General features: G+C 37.5%; 1 protein-coding gene and 1 long non-coding RNA gene across 11 annotated transcripts in view; one reads left to right on the plus strand and one right to left on the minus strand.

The window, feature by feature from the left end:
- SGCD (sarcoglycan delta) overlaps nt 1–19897 on the plus strand; it is a 1112169-nt gene that overhangs the window by 1083149 nt on the left and 9123 nt on the right. For all 10 annotated transcript variants that reach the window (XM_078363722.1, XM_054251085.2, XM_078363713.1 and 7 more), the window contains one exon: nt 18889–19012. In XM_078363722.1, the coding sequence (XP_078219848.1) occupies nt 18889–19012 (124 nt within the window). The remainder of the gene's footprint in view (nt 1–18888; nt 19013–19897) is intronic.
- Nucleotides 1–19897, minus strand: part of LOC144581157 (uncharacterized) — a 178506-nt gene that overhangs the window by 42427 nt on the left and 116182 nt on the right. The window lies entirely within an intron of this gene.

The following is a 19897-nucleotide window of genomic DNA, read 5'->3' on the forward strand; positions in this document are numbered from 1 at the left end:
GATCGAAACGAAGGAGAAAATATTAAGGGCAGCCAGAGGGAAAGATCAGGTTACCCATAAAGGGAAGCCTATTAGGCTTACAGCAGATCTCTCAGTGGAAACCCTACAAGCTAGAAGAGAGTGGGGGCCAATATTCAATATACTTAAAGAACAGAACATTCAGCCCAAAATTTCATATCCTGCCAATTTAAGCTTTACAATTGAGGGAAAAATAAAATCTTTCAGGAACAAGCAAGTACTTAGAGATTTTACTACCACCAGGCCTGCTTTGCAAGAGCTTCCAAAAGAAGCATTATACATAGGAACAACCAGTATGAGCCTTTCTAAAAATATACCAAAAAGTAAACAGCATTAACATAAAGAAGAATTTACATCAACGAAAGGATAAAATAGCCAGTTAATATCAAACGGCAGTAACCCTAAATTTAAATCGACTAAATCCCCCAATCAAAAGATACAGACAAAATCTAACGGTATACAAAGACTCAAAATAAAGGGTTGGAAAAAAACTTACCAACCAAATGGAGAGCAAAAACAAATAAATAAAAAGCAGGAGTTGCAATTCTCACAATTAATAAAATAGATTTCAAAGCTACAAGGATACAAGGGTAAAAGGATTAATGTAATAATAAGAGATCTTAACACCCAGATACATAAGACCCATAATGAGATTTAGATTCAACGAGACAGAAAATTGATAACGATATCCAGGACTTGAACTCAGAACCAGAACAAATAAACTCAGTAGAGCTCTCCATTTTAAACACACAAAGTATACATTATCCATTTTAAACACACAAAATATTGATTGGCCATTATTGATACCCATTTTAGGAATGAAGTAATATTTCTTTTTCCCTCTTTTTCTCTTTTTCCCTCTTTTTTTCCTCTTTTCCCCTCTTTTTCTTTCTCTTTCTCCCTTAAAAAAAAAAAAAAAAAAAGAGTGAGAGTAGAAGGTGGGCCTCCCATGTTCTGCAGGATAGGATGACCAAGAAGGTCACTCTAGTCTACTTGCTGGAGAATCTGTCAACTCTCTTCTTTTGCCTGGATAAAGTTTCCAAATTGCCAGAATGTTTGTCTTTATACACTGTGTGTATTCACCTATGGAAGCTGCAGATGACATAGGTTACAGGAAGATGTTTTTACCCAATATATAAGCTACTTTTAAACAGCCAGAACTATGGAATATTATTAAAACATACTAGTGAGGAATCAGAGACCTAGGTTTAATTTACAGCTCTCTAGGCACATGGTCTTAGCCACAGTGTTTAACCTCTCTGAACCTCTCTTGCCTCTTGCCACAAATAGAACTGTACTGAATACCAGCTGGGATGCCAAACTCAAAAAGCACATGGATGGTATACAATATGGATTCACTTATGCTGTATGAATCTAAATCTGTCACTGATACTTGCCATGGACTTTAGTTGGAAAACCCTAGACCTCTAAGACTTTTTTGAATCAGACCCTGATAAGGCTTAACTAAAAAACAGAATATTAGTTGCAAGGGTTGCAAGAACATGATGTCATAATTTTGCTCTCAAAATTATTAATATCCAGGCTGAAAACTGATTGGATCATGGAGTTTAACATGATGGTAGCCAATACTATGCTCTTACAGTTGCCTAGCATTAAAATCTCACTCACCATTACTTCAAATGGCCCATTACATTGATACAGATCAGGCTTTTCAAAGTGGCTGTTGGTTCATTAGTGTTTATCAGACAGCACAGCTAAAATATGGGAACAATTTTAAAGCAGTTTTCTTCAAGTAGAAAATTAAACTTTGAGCTCTTGAAGATTCAATGAGTACTAATGAACTTCAGATCAATGAAGAAATTGTTTGAAAAATACATGCACTTTAAACACTGCCAGGAATAACATCACCTTCTTAGAGATACACAAGTTTTGAGTTAAAGAATCCTACTGATTTGCTAAAGTTTTATTAGTAGCATTAGACAGTAGCATTAGAGTGGCAACACAGAAGTATAATGGGCCTACATGGTGGGCACTGTAGATTTTTATTTTATCAGATATGTTAACTTAGCTATTGGGGTTGTAACTTGGGTTACCTGTCCTCAGAACCAATATCCTAAACCACGCTATTCTCATCAGTGGAATGGCAGGGTTCCCTATTAACGTTTGAAGATCTGCTAAGTCAGTCTATATCAATGGTTCTCAACCACCTCCTTAGAGAAAAATTTAACAGTCAATAGATGCTCTGGCATTCTGATTTAATTTGCATGGGGTGTGACCCAAGCTTCAAAAGCTCCCCTTGTGATTCTGACCACACTGAAATTTGCTAGCCAATCTCAGAACTCCCCAAGTGCAGCTGCTTTGATTGACCAAAACTACTGAACTTTACCTGCCTACAAGTTTTTTTCAGTTATTTCCCTTTCAATCATAACCTTCTCTGCTTATTATTTTTCTCAAACTTAGAACACACAGAATAATCCTAGGTGTTAGTGTGAAACTGCCGTTTCCTAGGAAGAACTGGAGCTAACCTCTCCTATTTCAGCTACCACATATATTATTTCGCTTTTATGATGTTCTGAAGGTCGCTGCCAAAGTAACAAAAGCCATTGTCTCCGTTCTCTGAGGATGGAAACAAAATATGATCTAAAGGCTTGTCTAGGTTTGGAAGTGATTAATGTAGATTCTTATGATGAAGGAAATGAAAATGAGAAATCTGGGTAAGTAATCACTGTTTCAACAAAAACAATTTCAACAAAAAATGAGCCTGAGACAGAGAACAAACTGATAATGCCAAAAGCAAATAAATTATTCTCTGAGTTTTCAAAACAGACCTTGTGATAACATTTAAAGTTTTGTGGGGTTTTTTGATTCATGAGACTTCCAAGTACAGCCATGAAGCAAAGGGACCCAGTTGTTGGCCCATGTTTCACAGGTACATTAAGTGGAATGTGAGCTGAGGAGAGGTTTTAACTAAATGCAGAAATATGCCATGAAAGGAAAATTTGACAGAGAAAAATCTCAGCTTCATAAACCTGGGAAAGATGAGCAATTTTCTCTTTGCCATATTCCCTGGGCCAAAAACTGCACGTCTTCAAAGAGGAGCTGTGAAACTCTCAGAGGGTAACAGAGGCTGGGCACACTGGCACTCTGGTCAGGGCTTTGCCTCATGTCTATTCATAGAAACGAGAGCATTTCAGAGGAAATATTTACCTTGGTAGGATGCAGTCTACATGGCAAATTGGCTAGACAGTCAGTTCCTCAACTGCACCTTCCAAGTCCCAGCAGCCAAAAACAGACAGTGGATGTTCCATGGAATCCAATTATGTTTTCAGGAACTTTTTCCCTTGAGGTTTTATACACAAAGTTCCATTAACTCAGCAATACGTAAATACACCACCAACCACAATCAAATGCACCTCCCACTTTACTATCTCTAGCCCTGCAGGTCCACACTGCGGCTTGATGGCTCAAACATCTCCAAGTCAACATATTTCAAAGGAAACTCACAATATTCTATGCTTATACTCTATAAGCAGTCTGCTTATTCTCTTCCTTCTCAGTGGCTGGCCTCCACCATCTACCAGTAATAAAATTCACAACACTGGAAATCAGCCTTGATCTAGTCATCGCCAAATCCAAATCACCATCTTCTCCCACCTGGCTAAAAACAGACTCCTAGCTACTTGCCTTGCAGCCCTCTTCCTACCTCTTATGCACTCTTGACTCTGTTATAGAAACAGAAAAAACTGGACATAGTTAGATTTACTATAAGAAATTGACTCACGCAACTGCAGATGCTGAAAAGTCCCATGATCTGCTGTCTGCGAGCTGGAGACCTGGGAAAGCTAATGATGTTGTCCCAGTTCAAGTCAGAGGCCTGAGAACCACACAGTAAATGGTATTAACATTAAATTCCAAACTGAAGGCAGAAGACGAATGTCTCAAGTAGGCAGGCAGGAAACTTCTCTCTTACTCAGTTTTTTGTTCTATACAGGTCATCAATAGATTAGATGAAACCCACAAAAAAAAAAAAAAAAAGAAAAAGAAAAAAGAAACCCACCCACATTAAAAAGGAACCTGCTTTACTCTTCAGATTCAAATGTTAATCTCATCTAGAAACACCCTCACAGACACACCTAGAATAATGTTTGAACAAATGTATGGGTACCCTGTGGTTTAGTTAATAAATAAAATTAACCATCACAGCAATCTTTTTTGCCCCCTTATACCATCACTCCATTTAAAATTCTTATTCTGCAAAGCTATACCTCATTTGCTTCCTACCACTTATTTTTCTGTTTATTTATTTATTTTCTTTTTGTTTAGAGATGGAGTTTTTGCTCTGGTACCTAGGCTGGAATGCAGTGGCACTATCTTGGCTCACTGCAACCTCTGCCTCCTGGGTTCAAGCAATTCTCCTGCCTCAGCCTCCCAAGTAGCTGGGATTACAGGCACGTGCCAACATGCCCGGCTAGTCTTTTATTTTTAGTAGAGACAGGGTTTCACCATGTTGCCCAGACTGGTCTCGAACACTTGACCTCAGGTGATCCACCTGCCTTAGCCTCCCAAAGTGCTGGGATTACATGCATAAGCCACCGTGCCTGACCCCACCTCTTATTAATACCACGTTCTCTATCTACTTTCTTTAAATTTCTTCTAACCCATAAAATTATTTTCTTTCTAAAAGTCTTTATGCTGCATGCTGGTCCCTCTGCATTTCTGTGTCCCCTTAACCCAGCACAATCAATGTTTATTAAATAAATCAACTAGCTCTACACTGGGAAAGAAGAGTGGATTCAAAATAATATTTTTAATGGCCAAGCATGCTTTTCATAAAAGCAAATCTCAAAACGGTTTTGCTCTAGAGGACAGAATATCATTGTTTTCTGAGAGAAATAGCCTTCAAATGGGACTATCCAATCCATTTCTTAAATCTTTAGAGTAGAAGCCTAGAATATTATGCACAGATATTTCAACAGATCTCTACAAACTCAGCAGCTTCATTGGTTAAATTTAAATACCTATTTCAGATAAGGAGGAGCTTCCATTTCAAAATGACCCTTATTTGACTTAGAAGTAGAACTTACAATAATTAGAGAAGATTATGCTCCTTCTTCCTATTTTCTGGTGCCTATTTCATTTAAGCCAATTTCTATAATGCAAGTTGAAATTGGTTCCTCTGAGTACCATGTGTTCAAGCCAAGGCAGGCATTTAAAACAGGGGTACCTCAGTTACAAACAATAGTGCGGATCTATAATCCCAGCTACTCTGAAGGCTGAGGCAGGATTGCTCGAGGCCAGGAGTTCAATACCAACCTGGGCAACATAGTGAGACCCCTGTTTCTAAAAATAAAATAGAAATAACAAGGTGGGGTAGATTTATAATGTATCAGCCTAGCTGAGCTGGAACTACATTTCCCCAAATCCTTCCCTGAGTTAGCGCGGCTGCATGAGGTTTGGAAGGTTAGAGGGCAGCATCTGTCATACTCCTTCTGTGCTGGAAAATCAGTGCAGAGCCACAGGCACTGTGAGATCACCTGCTCAATCACTTTCTTAGTGTGGGGCAGCAGCCAGGACTTTATCTTTTGGCTCCCACCAATTCTCTTCCAGCTTCTCCAACTCCTGGGCTACATGCATGCTGAGTTACAGGAAAAAAGACAGAAGTGGGAGATTGTCGTGGGTTCCAGCTCATCATTGTTCTTCCCTACTTCATATCCATCTTTTTATCCTGACTTCTGCCCCAGTGACTTCAAGCTCCAGCATCAGACACAAAGACAACCTCGCTTAGGCTGTTTGACCAGGTCTCCCAAATGTGTAAGGACAGATTCCTATAATAAACCAAATTATTACCTCATTCATAGATGTTATCTTTCTCTAATTGAGCCTTAATCAATAAACTTCCAAGGAATTTTCTAGCAAATTAACAACTCTTCAGCCAGATGAAATTCTTAGAAAGTTGGCACATCATAATTTAAAAAGAAGTTGTCAACTTTTAAAGTTGAGGTGATGTCAAATTTCATCTTTTGAAAAAATCAGAAACCTGGACATCTAGTGCAACATGGTTTGTAGTTTTAAGTACCCTGATCAGCCCACCCTCTGAAAACAATTAAGATTATTCAGCATTCAAACCGTAAGGGAGCATGAGAACACAGAGACATCATCTGATCATTGAGGCCCCTTTAACTTTATAGATTTTGCTAACCTAGATGCAATTTAGCTTCAGTTTTCATGGCCTCCTGGGTTATGGGCACGAAACAAATCCTGGAGTTCACTGAAATGGGGAATCTTAGAGACCTCACAGATGAAATCGTGTTCCCCCAAGTACTAAAGCCTCAGGGTAAGGGTGAAATAGAATCTAATCTGCCTACTCTTCCCTACCTGGCCCTTCCACTCAGAGAACAGGGGAAGTTGCCTATCTTGAACCTCAGCACTGAATGATAAGGAAAAAAATACATCTCTCTACCACTTGATAACTTCAGACTGGCCTTCACTCTGGTTTGTAGCCTGGCTGAATTAATATTACTGGATGGGCCTAAAACTTTAAAGTTTACAGCAGGTCCAAGTTCATGGTGGCACCAGTGAGTGATGGAAACAAATGCAAATCCTCTCTAGAGAAAACCATCTTAAATGCAGATAATTTCTGCAGATAAAAATCCAAGCAATATGAACTCATAGTCAAGAAGTACAAAATACACTCAGAAACAAGGCACCATGAGCAAGAGAGCAGGCAGGAAAACAAGGCAGCCAATGTAGACCCCACAAAGTCTTCAGTTATCAGAATTAGCAGAGGGAAAAAACAAAGTATGCTTACTATGCATAAAGAAACACAAGAATAAATTAAAAGAGTTTAAAAAAGGCATATAAAAATAACTAAAAAGGAAACCGAATTTCTAGAAATGAGAATATAATCTCAAAAAGCAAAATTGCAATAATATGATGAGAAATAAAGGGAAAAATAATATGAACATATATCTGGATTACCTCAAGAGAGACAGAAGAATAGGAATTCTACAGTAAGGACATCTAATCCAAGTCACAGAATGAATGAGGAAAGACAAGGGCAAGAACAGTTTTTAAAGATGTATCAGCTGAGTATTGTCTTAAAGTGATGAAAGACACAAACCCAAAAATTTAAAGAGTTAAAAAAATTCAAATACTGCAAATAAAGTGAAATTTACATCCAGACATATCCGAATGACCCTATAGACCATCGGAGATAAAAAGCAGTAGGAGAGGGAAAAAAAACAAGTAAAAGTTCTGGGATTGAAGTTAGACTGACATCTGACTTCTTCATCACAACAATGAGAAGCAGAATCTGGAGAATCTCTCAGGTGCCACCTGAGAGAAAATGACTGTCAGTGTAGTAATGTGGATATAGCCAAAATCCCTCTCACCATGGAGGGCAAATTAAAGATCTACTCCAGGGAAACAAAACTGGGGACTTATGTCAGAAGACATTTACTGAAAGAAAATATCAAGGATTCTTTTGCTATTGGAAAGCCTAAGGTAACAGAAGGAATAACTACAGAAAGAGGTAAAAACACAGACATTCATAAATGTGGACTGTATAAACAATAGTCTTTCAGGATTAAAGAACACAAAACCAGGGTCCATAATAACAGTAACACATAAATCAAGAATAGTAAATGTGGACAATTAGATTAAAAAGAAGAAAATCCATTCAAGACTCAATATTGTTAATATTAACTCCCCCAAAATTTATCTTTGAATTTAACACAATCCCAGTGTAAATCCCAACATGTTTTTTTTTAACTGACAAGTTAATTTTAAGATTTATATGGAAAAGGGAAGGACTTAGAATAGCCAAAACGATCTCTTTTCCTTTTGCAAATGTTAAGGGACTCATACTATTTGATTTCAAGATTAATTGTAAAGCTAAGAGAATTAAGACAGCCAGGTAGTAGCCTGAGGCTAAATAGACCACATAGTTTAGAAATAGACCCAAACATATATGCTTAATTGATTTTCAACAAAAGCATCAGTGCTGTTCAATGGGGAAAGAATTATCTTTTCAACAAATGGAACAAGTAGATAAACCTGTTAGAAAAAATGAACACTATTCTTTCATTCAAGATGGATCTTAAATTTAAGCATAAATGCTAAAACTATAAAGATTCTAGAAGAAAATATGGGAATAGTATCTTTGTGACCTTAGGGTAGTCAATGGTTTATTAGAGAACGCATAAAAGTACTTAATGTTACAAATATTGATCAATTGAAATTTATCAAAATTTTAAGCTACTCATTAAAAGATACTACTTAAAAATGAAAAGGAAACTCATGGACTGGGAGAAAATACTTGAAATAGATATAAAAAAGATTTTTACATGGGATATTTAACAAATTAATTACAAAAATACAAGTACCCCAATTGTAAAAAGGTTGGGTGAGAAATTCAAATAGATCCTTCCAAATAAACATATTTGAACAGCTGATAATCACATGAAAAGATATCTAACATTAGTATCAGCAAAGTGAAAATCATAATGAAGTACTATTTTATTATGTAGCCACCAAAATTTCTATTAAAAAGGCACTCAACATCAACAGTGATACGAATGTAAAACTGCAAAAGTATCTTGGAAAACAGTCTGACAATTTCCAGTTGTGTTATTCCTTTATAGCTGTGTAACACATTACCCTAAAACTTAGCACTTTAAAACCACAGACATTTATTATCTTTCATTTTCCGTAGGTCAGGAATAGAGGTGTAGCTTAACTGATGCCTCTGATTCAAGATCTTTTATGAGGTTGCAGTTAAGCTACTGGACAGGGCTGTGATCTTATCAAACACTGGACTAGGGGAGGATCCATTTCCAAAGACGCTCTGGTGGTCACTGGCAGGATTAAGTTCTCTGGAAACTTTTGGACTGAACACCTTAGTTTTTCATGGGCTCATGGCCTCCCCTCCCTCATTTTCTTGGGCCTCTTCACAGGGCAGCTATCCACAGAGCTGCCAGCTTCCCCTTGGATTGAAAGAATGAGAACACAAGCCTAAGATGGAAGCCACAGTCTTTTTACATCTTAAGCTTATGTGATATCCCATTACTTTTGCCATATTCTATTTGTGTAGAAGCAAGTCACTATGTCCAGCCCACAATGAGGAGAGAGAATAACACAGGGCATGAATACCAGGAGACACGGATTTCTGGGGACCATCTTAGATGCTGCCTCACCACACACATTAAAGAGATGCACATTGTATAACCTAGTCATTGTACTCAAAAGTGCCTATTCAAGAGAAATGAAGACTTTTTCTCAAAAAGACTTGTGTAAGAATGTTCATAGTACTTCCTACAAAATAGCCACAAACTGGAAACAACCAGATGTCAATTAACAGTAGAATGGGTAAACAAATCATGGTCTATTCATGCAATCAACCACTACTAAGCAATAAAAAGAATGAACAACTGATGAACAGAACCATATGGGAGAATCTCTGAAGTTTCAAAAATCACAAAAGAGTAAAAACTATAATTCTCATTACATGAAGTTCTAAAACAAGCATGACTTATCTGTGGTGCTAGAAATCAGAAGAATGCTTGCCTCTGGAGGGGTGTGGATGTGACTGCAGACAAGCATGAGGTGACTTTCTGGGGTAGTGGTATTGGATGCGACAGTGATTACCTGAAACTGTATACTTAACAAAATTCATCCATGCATATTATTAAGATTTGTGCACATTACTGTGTTTTACGTCAATAAAAATTCATCTGTAATGTTTAAAAATTCACTTATATGAAAGGCATCTAAACCATAATGGAATAGTTGATATTTAAAATGACAGAGAAGTGTGTCCAAGCCAAATAACAGAAGCATAGTGAAACAACTATACTAATAGACAAATTTTAGGGCAGAAAGCACTATGAGAAATAAAGAGAATCACTATATATTAAGATCAGGAAGACAGACCAATTATAAGCTGGTATGCATCTAATAACATACCTCTTTTAATAACTGATAAAGACGACAGATAAAAATAGGTATGGATATTCAAAAAATTTGAGTGGAACAATTAAATATCTTGAGTTAATAAGATATATAACATGCCACCAGCAACTGAAGAGCACACATTCTCTTCAGACAGGCATGGAAGATTTCTAAAAATTGATATATACTGAGCCAAAAAGGTAGTCTCAATTTTTTTTTTTTTTTTGAGGCAGAGTCTCACTCTGTTGCCCAGCCTGGAGTGCAGGGGAACAATTTTGGCTCACTGCAGCCTCCACCTCTAGGGTAGCTGGGATTACAAGCATGCACCATCATGCTCAGCTAATTTTTGTATTTTTAGTAGAGACGGGGTTTCACCATGTTGACCAGGCTGGTCTTGAACTCCTGAACTCAGATAATCTGCCCGCCTTGGCTAAGCACTATCTCCCAAAGTGCTTAGGATTATAGGCATGAACCACTGCACCTGGCCTCAAGTTTTAAAGAATTGATGTTATACAGAAAATGTTCTCTATTATAAGATTGTCAGTTCAAAAACAATGTTCAAAAGTTCAAAATCAATTAACTACTAGCAATATCTAGAGATCTATACTAATAAATCTTACATATTTCAAAACTAAAGAACACCCTTCTGTAAAACTCATAGGCCAAAAGAGAAGTCATACTCAAATTAGAAAATATTTCTATCTGTATTATAAATATTCCTTTGGGATGCAGGAGAGGCAAAAATTAACAAAACAGCACATTTTAAAACTTAAAACAACTGGAGAATTAACTGGGACAAGAAGACAGATAAATTTATGAACTAGAAATAAACAAAAATAGATCAGATTGACAAACCCAAATTTAGCTCCTTGAAAGGACCAATAAAATAAACCTCTGACAGTACTATTCAAGAAAAAAGGAAGACATGAATGCAGATATGTGGGATCAAAAAAAAGACAGTTACAGGGAGCATTTTTTTTCCATTTTTATAAGTGCAAAGGAGAATAGCAGGGGGCATTTTAAAAATGAGGATATCATTTTTGAAAAACTTTGTCAATAAACTTTAAACCTTTATATGAAATGGAAAGCCAACACTAACTTACACAAACCAACTGGAGAAAAAAGACAAACCCTTTATGAGGCGATAATTATTTTTTTTAGTGGAAAATTCATGTATTTTTTATGCCCAGAGGGTTTATCAGTATGTTTAAACATACAAGGCACAAATAATTCAAATCCTTCATAAACAATTCTGGATTATCGAATAATGATAGAACCTGACCGAGGTATTATAAGAAAGAAAAATTATAGAACATACTCACAGATGCAAATTACCAAAAAATATGAAATATTTTAAGAAACATATATAGAAAAGATAATACATAATGACAAAGATAATACGTGAAGCCAAAAGCACAGAGTGAATAATTATTGGAAAATTAATATAATTCACCACATTAATATATTAAGGAGAAATATATTAATAGATATTCCATTATATATTATAAAATAGTACTGATTAGTATTTTATCAACTTCACATTAATTAATGATAGAAATTCTTGGCAAAATAAGAGAAGAAAACCATCTTGTTTTGTTAAAAGGCATTAGGAGAGAAAAATCCTAGAACAAAAAACACAGTTAATGGTAAATTGTTGAAAGTTTTCTCTTTAAGGTGAGGAAGAAGCAAGATTTTCATTTCTTTACTTCTAATCAATACTGTATTGTATAGTCCTAGACAGTACAGTACAAAAAGAAAAAGAAATAGTATAAGAAATGACAGCTGGGCACAGTGGCTCATGCCTCTAATCCCAGCAATTTGGGGGGCCAAGGCAGGTGGATCACTTGAGGTCAGGAGTTTGAGATCAGTCTGGCCAACATGGTGAAACCCCATCTTTACTAAAAATATAAAAATTAGCCAGGTGTGGTGGTGGGCACCTGTAGTCCCAGCTACTGGGGAGGCTGAGGCTGCAGTGAGCCGAGATCGCAGCACTGCACTCCAGCCTGGGCAACAAGAGTGAAACGCTGTCTCAGAAACGAAAAGATATAAAACTTTGACAAATTAACATAATTTATAGTTGCAATGAAAACCTGAAATAACCTATAGACAGATTATGGAAAACAGTTTTAGGTGTTGACTTATAAGATCAACATACCAAAAAAGTCAATTAGATATCTATATTCCAGGGAATAGAATGAGAAATACTTTAAAAAACAAAACAAAACATTTTCAATAGCTACAATGGATATACTGAGCCCACCTAGAGAAAAATGTTAAACCATTGAAATTCATCAAAGAAAACATCAGTAATTAGAGACAGCTATAGTGTTCAGGGATTGAATTTTAATACCATCCAAGTTCCAACAGGATTTTATTATGAAACTTAAGTTCATTCCAAAATTTATATGCAAGACCCAAGAACTGCTAAGACATTCTTGAATAAGGTAGAAGGACTTGCTTTATGAAGTATAAAGAATTTTCAAACTAAGTAAGCTTCAATATGTAATTAAACAATTTTTTGCCAAGAATAGAATTATGAAATAGACTAGAAACCCCAAAAGAGAGCCATAAAGATATGGAAATATTATTTAGGATGGAGCTAAATATTGGCTTTTTCAACATATATTGAGATAATCTGCATCTCTTTTGACCCCAACCTCAGACTAAACACAAAAAATAATACCCGATAAATTAGAGACTTAATAAAAAAAGAAACATAAAACCTTTGAAAACAATATAGAAGAGCTTCATGACCTCAGTATAGGGACGGATTGCTCAAGTAAGACACAGAAAGCCCAATCCTTATTCCAAAAGACCATAAATTTGTCTGCATTAAAATGTAAAACTTCTCTTCATCCACAGATGCTAAATATAAAAGACAAACTACAAATGGAAAGAAGAAATTGATAGTACATAGAATTGCTTAATAGTTTTCAGATTCTATTAAGTATTCCACAAATCACACAAAAATTAAAAATTAGACAAAAAATAGAAATAAACAAAATAGATGAAAACATTTCACTGAAGAAAATCCCTAATGGCTTATAAACAAATGACAAGATGCTAAACTCCATTAATAATTAGGGAAATGCAGTTTTAAAAGACAATGGCATCCCATTTCACATTCATTTTCTACTTAGCAGTATCGAATGTCAGCAAGAAAGTGGAACAGCTGGAATGTTGTACACTACTAGTGGAAAAGTCAATTGGAACAGTCACTTTGGAAAGCTTAATAAAACTATAGATGTGCAGATCCTTAGGAGTAGCAAGTTCACTCTCCCACGTGAGTCTGAAAGAGACTTTTGCATCCAGGCATCAGGAGCCACACAGAAGAATGTTCATGGTTACACCATTTGTAAAAACAATACCTGGAACCAATCCAGTGTTCAATGGTGGAATGGACAAATAAACCATGGTATATAATAACAACAGGGAAACTGAATAAATTACAGCTAAGTGCTAAAATGTAGAATAATCTCAGAAACATCATATTGAGGGAGGAAAAGGAAAGTCATTAAAGAATCATATATGTGGAGTTATTCTGTGTGTAAAGTATGTAATAGTAGTATATTATTTATGGATGCAAATTTAGTCATATGATAAAGAAAAGCAGGAAAACAGCAAACACAAAATTCCCAATAGTAGTTACTCCTGGGGAGGGAAGAAAATAGAAGGGATTAGGAAGAGGAGATCAGGTTGCTACGAAATTTGTTTTTCCTTTAAAAATATGGTAATTATACAAAACTGTTGTCATTCTTTATAACCATGTCAAAAAGCACTGTCATTCTGTCATTCCCTGCCCCTGCCCTGCCCCCCAGCCAAGATGGAGTCCTTCTCTGTCTCCCAGGCTGGAATGCAGTGGCACAACTTCAACACACTGCAACCGCTGCCTCCCAGGCTCATGAAATTCTCCTGTCTTAGTTTCCCAAGCAGCTGGGATTACAGACACCTGCCACCACAGCATGCTAAATTTTTTTGTATTTTAGTAGAGACAGGCTTTTACCATGTTGGTCAGGCTAGTCTCAAACTCCTGACCTTGTAATTCTCCCACCTTGGCCTCCCAAAGTATTGGGATTACAGGCATGAGCTACTATGCCCAGGCACCATTGTTATTCTTTATACAGTATTTATACTTTCATATTCTTTTGTGTCTATTCATAAAATTTAATAATTCGGATTATAAATTGAAACATTTTAAATTAGAAAGCAATAAAATCTGAAGCCTTGGCAACCGCTGGCCAGGTTAGGTAGAACAGCAGCCGTCCCTGTAGACAGCATCTCTATTACCACATTCACATTACACCAGGGCCACATACCACAATTTACTGTTCTGGGAATGGCATTTTACTTACAGCTTTTTTACGGGTTACTTATTGTCATCGCCTATTTAGTCTTTGTGGGGGGCACTTGAGTTTATGACCCTTGGACTAGGGCAGTGCTTCTGAAAGTGTGGCTTCCCAAACAAGCAGCATTGGCATCACCTGGGAACTTGTTACGAATGTGGATGTTTGGGCACCCCTCTAGACTTACTGAATCAGCAACTCTGGGAATGGACCCAGCGCTGTTTTCACAAGCCCACCAGGTGATCCTGATGCTCACATTTGAGAACAATTCTTCCGGAAGACATGACACAGCCTGGTCCAGCCCAGCTCTGGCCCCCATACTTCCTAGCCACTCCTCCTTTCTGCATCTCTTTAGTGAAGCTTTTCTTTCTCCTCTGAGAGGGTTGCACTTTCTTCTAATGGAGTAGTGTTCATTTCCAAGAGCCAGCAGGACCCTTAATTGCCATCCCATCAGGAGGAAACCTTCTTCCATTTTTCCTTACTATGTGCCATCTAAACAATTATGTTGTGATTATCAATCTACGGGCAGAGGTTGACGGACATCACTTTAGAAGTGATGCTCTCTGCAGTTTTCACAAGGCTTTTGTAGGATTGTATTAGTCCATTTTCATACTGCTATAAAGAACTGCCCAAGGCTGGGTAATTTATAAAGAAAAGAAGTTTACTTGACTCACAGTTCCCCAAGGCTAGGGAAGCCTCAGGAAACTTACATTCATGAAGGAAGGTTAAGGGGAAGTAAGGAACCTTCTTCACAAGGTGGCAGGAAAGAGAAGTACCAGCCATAGGGGGAAAGACCCTTATAAAACCATCACATCTCATGAGAACTCACTATCATGAGAAAAGCATGGGAGTAACCATCCACTGATTCAATTATCTCCCACCAAGCCTCTTTCATGACACTTGGGGATTATGGGAACTTCAATTCAAGCTGAGATTTGGGTGGGGACATAGCCAAACCATTATTAATCTCAGTGGAAAGATTAGCATGTGAACAAAGTCTGTTAAGTCTGCCTGAACATCAAAGGACATTAAGCTGGACTATAAAACAGAAAGCCTGTTAGCTTTTTTGTCTCTGCTTCCAGGAAATCATCTTCTCTGTTGTGTTGCAGCCTTTCACAATACAACACTTTCAGAGTAGCATCCTGTCTCAGCACCCTGGTTCTTCCATGGCTGAGATGAGGGGAAAGGCAGGAGTCATTTCTGAGTCTGCCTCTCCAGCCTGGGTCCCTCATGCTAATCTCAGAGGCCTAGGGAGTAGGCAGGAATAAAGGGAATTCTAATACCTGTCTTAAATGTGAGTCAGTCCTGCATCTGATAAAGTTATGTAAGCTCCATACTTTTTTCTATTTCAAGCTTTCTTTTCCCCCAAACTATTGTGTTTATACTGAATTGAATTCTATGTGCCAAGTGTGAATATGTTCCAAATATCCTAAATTTGATATTGCTGATGTAGACTGTTTAAATGTTATGAGAAATACTGAATAACATGAAGTATGCATCACTCAGCCATATAGAGTACTATTATCTCACTATTGTTTATATAGATTGGTTTTATAAATATAAGCATTAATTTCTTGAAAGAAGAATTACAGAAAATAGGAGTGAAGATATGACAGATGGAAAGAAATACAGTTTTTCTGGAACTAATATGGTATAGTAAACAAATATTGGCTCTACAGTCCACTAAATTAATTTCAAATCTTGATTCTGCCATTTTACTAAAAGTATAGCCATGAGCAATACTTTTAATTCCTTTAATTCCTTGTTTGTATAATCAGGACTACAGAAACACCAGATTGATAGATTTTGGTGAGGATTAAATGAGATAACACATGTAAACCCCTTAGCAGTGTCACCACCTAGTAAACTCTCAATAATATATAACTGATGTTTATGGCAAGAAATAAGACCAGCAAAACAGATCAGAACAAATTCCAAATGGAGTTCAGATCTCTTCTAAGGAATTTGTCGAACATATTCTACAAGTTTTGATAAGTAACATATTCAAAACTTACTTCAGGAAGATAAATTTTTGTGAGAAGTTCATTGGGAAAGAGAAAAAATTAAGAGACAAAACTTGGGAGAACAGTTACAATAGTCCAGGTTAGAGGTGACTCTTCCATAAGCCCTCCCAGTGATTCTGATGCTCACATTTGAGAATCATTCTAAGAAATTTTAGGAAGAAAAGAAGAGGCAAAGAAAGAAAAATTTGCCCATGATCATTTAGTGGCCACTCCCTGGCTTGATTCTGAGAATGGAGAAGTTTTGAGTTAAAAGCTGAGTTAACTAATGAAAAAGGAAGAAAGAGAAAAGATGACAGGAGGACTCTCACCTGAAGTAGGGGGATGATGGCAGTGCCAGTGATAAGGGGTGTGGAGATAGTATTTTAAGAGTGCAAACCCATGCTACAGGGAGAAAGGTATCAACATTAGTGGAAACGAAAGGAGTTTTTAGAAAACCTAGGATAAATGTGTACATCAGCCAGACTGTATAGGAGGCAAAAAATAGAGAGTGGCAAAAACCATCTTCATAGCTCAAAAGTGAGAGGGAGTCAAGAGCACAGGGGCAGCTGCACGGAGTTGGATTAAGGTTCTAGACCAGGCGTACTACACAGACATCACTTTCTGTTGCCCATCTTCTCCTGCTAATAAGACCCCCCCCCTTGTTGCACTGACATTATCAAAGTGAATGCAAATGAGGTGAACCACAATAATGGGCAGAACTGCACCTCGTCCAGCACAACCTGGTGAAGGTCTTCAGAGGAGGGGATGTGGGGAGTAGAGGATTTTTGCCACACACAGAGGAGCGAGACCACAGAAGAAATAATTCTTTACAAAGAAACTCAGGCCAATCCTTTCCTAAGTACTCGAGGACTATTCCTTCTCATGATGACTTTTAGTTGAATCATAGTAGAGCAAAAAAAATCAAGGGAGAAGGCTGCTGCCTGGAAGCAGTCCTCAAGAACCTTGACCCCAGAAATGTGGATGAGCTCTCTCTTGGTGTTTGTATAATGTGGCTGGGGGTTGCTCCATGGTGGGTCTCACTGGTCAGCTTGCTCTGTTTGCCATTTACTGAGACCCAAGAGGCTTTACCCTACCCAGAGGCAATGACAAAACAGAACAGAGAGTCAGCAGTGGGCAAGGAGAATGATGTTTCTTTTTAACAGTCAGAAGCACAGAAATTAAACTTGGGAAATGGGTCTGGATCACAGCGTTTTGAGAACCATTACTGAGGTCTCTGTTCCTAATTTAGGATACTTTCTATGTAACAGAGAGGAAGATCTTCATACATTCCTATCTGGTAATAGCATTAAAATCAACTGGGTATGATGGTTCATGCTTGTAATCCCAGCACTTAGAGAGGCCAAGGATGCAAGATCACTTGAGCCCAGGAATCAGACCACCCTGGGCAACATAGCAAAACCCCATCTTTACAAAAATTTAAAAATTGGTGGCACGTGGTGGCACGTGGTGGCACATGCCCAGCTATTCAGGAGGCTGAGATGAGAGGATCACTTAAGCACAGGAATTTGAAATGGCAGTGAGCTATAACAGCCTGAACAACAGGATAAGACCCTGTTTCTAAGAAAAATGAAAATAAAATCTAGAACATTTAGGGGATGGTTGAGTTTTAATGTTTTTCTCATTATATGAATTAGGCAAAAAGTCTCCTGAAGAGTATTATCCTATTTTGCCATCATAATTAGCATAGAATGTGGCTGATTCTCCTCTCGATTTATTTTCTATCTCACATACCATAAAAGTCACTGATCTGAAAGTTTTCACAAATACACAGAGACCTGTCACCACCCTTGCCATCAAGTTCCATCACCCAAAACATGTTTTTCTTATGCTGTCCCTTTACAGTCAGACCACCTCCCCTCCCCAGCCCCTGGCAACCACTGACCCTTTCTGCAATGCAGAAATGACAGCTGCATTGAAGGTTAAGGCCTGAGGCTTCGTTATGATTTGCTGGTATTGTAACAACAGTTAACAGCAGTAATAGTATTATATAACACATATTTGCATTTCTATTGTGTCAGGCACTTTTGAAGCACTTTGTAGATGAAGAACTGGGGCCTTAAGAAATTTTAGAAAGGAAAGAGGAGGTCAAGGAAAAACGACTGCCCACAGTCATTTAGTGTTCACCCATGGCTTCACTCCAAGTACGTTGGACTCCTAGACCCATTTTCTTAACCTCTATCTGATTCTGCCTCCACGGAAGATAGAAAAGCAGGACAAAGTAGAAGGGATACCTACCAATTCCAGGAAGCTCAGTTTAGATCCAGGATTGCCTTACTCTTACAAAAAAAGAAGGAAAAAAAAGCTTATATAAGAGTTTGATTAATTATACCAATAAAACAACAACTGGATATAAGATAAAATGAAACCAGGATCCTAGAACACCTTCCTTACAGCCTTTGTAAAATGCAATGAAGATAAAGCCTAGACTTATTTTGTTCCGTCATAAACTTGACCAGGCATGTAAAGCAAAACTTTAAAAAATTCTCTGATCACATATTGAAATGCTCTGTCAATGTCCTGGAGCATCAACTTCCTTTTGTATTTATTAAAAAGAAAAAGGGATCTTTATTGTCAGTCGTGTGTGTGTTTTTCAGGTTGGAGTCCCCAACCCGGTCTCTAGTGATGGAGGCCCCAAAAGGAGTAGAAATCAATGCAGAAGCTGGCAATATGGAAGCCACCTGCAGGACAGAGCTGAGACTGGAATCCAAAGATGGAGAGGTGAGGGGTGAGAAGGACAGACGTTCAAAGAACTACAGCTCCATAGGCCAACCCATCCCTCCAACAGGCCAACCCCTCCCATAACTGGTTGGCCTCAGAGTTGGATCAACAAAAGGAGCCAAGCAGGTTTCATTTCTGAAATGATGAATTGAACAGCATGATTACAAGCCAAACCCACAATCCATCAAAGTAATGATTTATTTGTAAAATGCAGAGATAATGGCATGTATTCCAAGTACAGGATTACATGACCATAAAAATGAATGCTATTTTCAAATTCTCTCATCACCTTAAAATAAGATTTTGTTAGTCAACATAATTAAGCTGTATATATTACACATCTGGCTAAAGATGAACTTAATTCACTTGTTGTTACTTTGTGTCACATGTTTCTGTTTTCATTGGAAATGGGGAGGCAGATTGAACAGCTGTCCCAACAAGAACAAGCCAAAACTTAATAGGATAAGACTAGGCAACAAGGGAATGAAACAGTGCAGATATTAATTCTCTTAGGCTAACACAGTCACAGTTGGGTGAACAGAAATATTGCTTCTGTTTTTGCAAGCAAGACAAGCCAATTGCCACCCACCCCCAAAATATGATTTGTCTGTAAACTTTTAAAAATGCCTTCAAAGTGTTCCAAAGTGAACTCTGCTACTTAATCATAAAAATAAGAGTAAAAATTCTGGGTTTTTTTTTTTTGTAAGAAAAATGCTGTTCCACCTGACCATTCAATGAAAGTGGTTATCAGTCTCTACCTGCTTCTGTACATCCACTCTATGGATATAAAAGTCCCCCTTTTGATTGGTATGGCGTTTGCTATTTTGTTTTAGAAGAGATAGAGCATCCAATTATCAAAACTGCCTCTTCAAGCAGCCACAAACT

The sequence above is a fragment of the Callithrix jacchus genome, chromosome 2 (assembly GCF_049354715.1).
Source record: "Callithrix jacchus isolate 240 chromosome 2, calJac240_pri, whole genome shotgun sequence".
Lineage (NCBI taxonomy): Eukaryota > Metazoa > Chordata > Mammalia > Primates > Cebidae > Callithrix > Callithrix jacchus.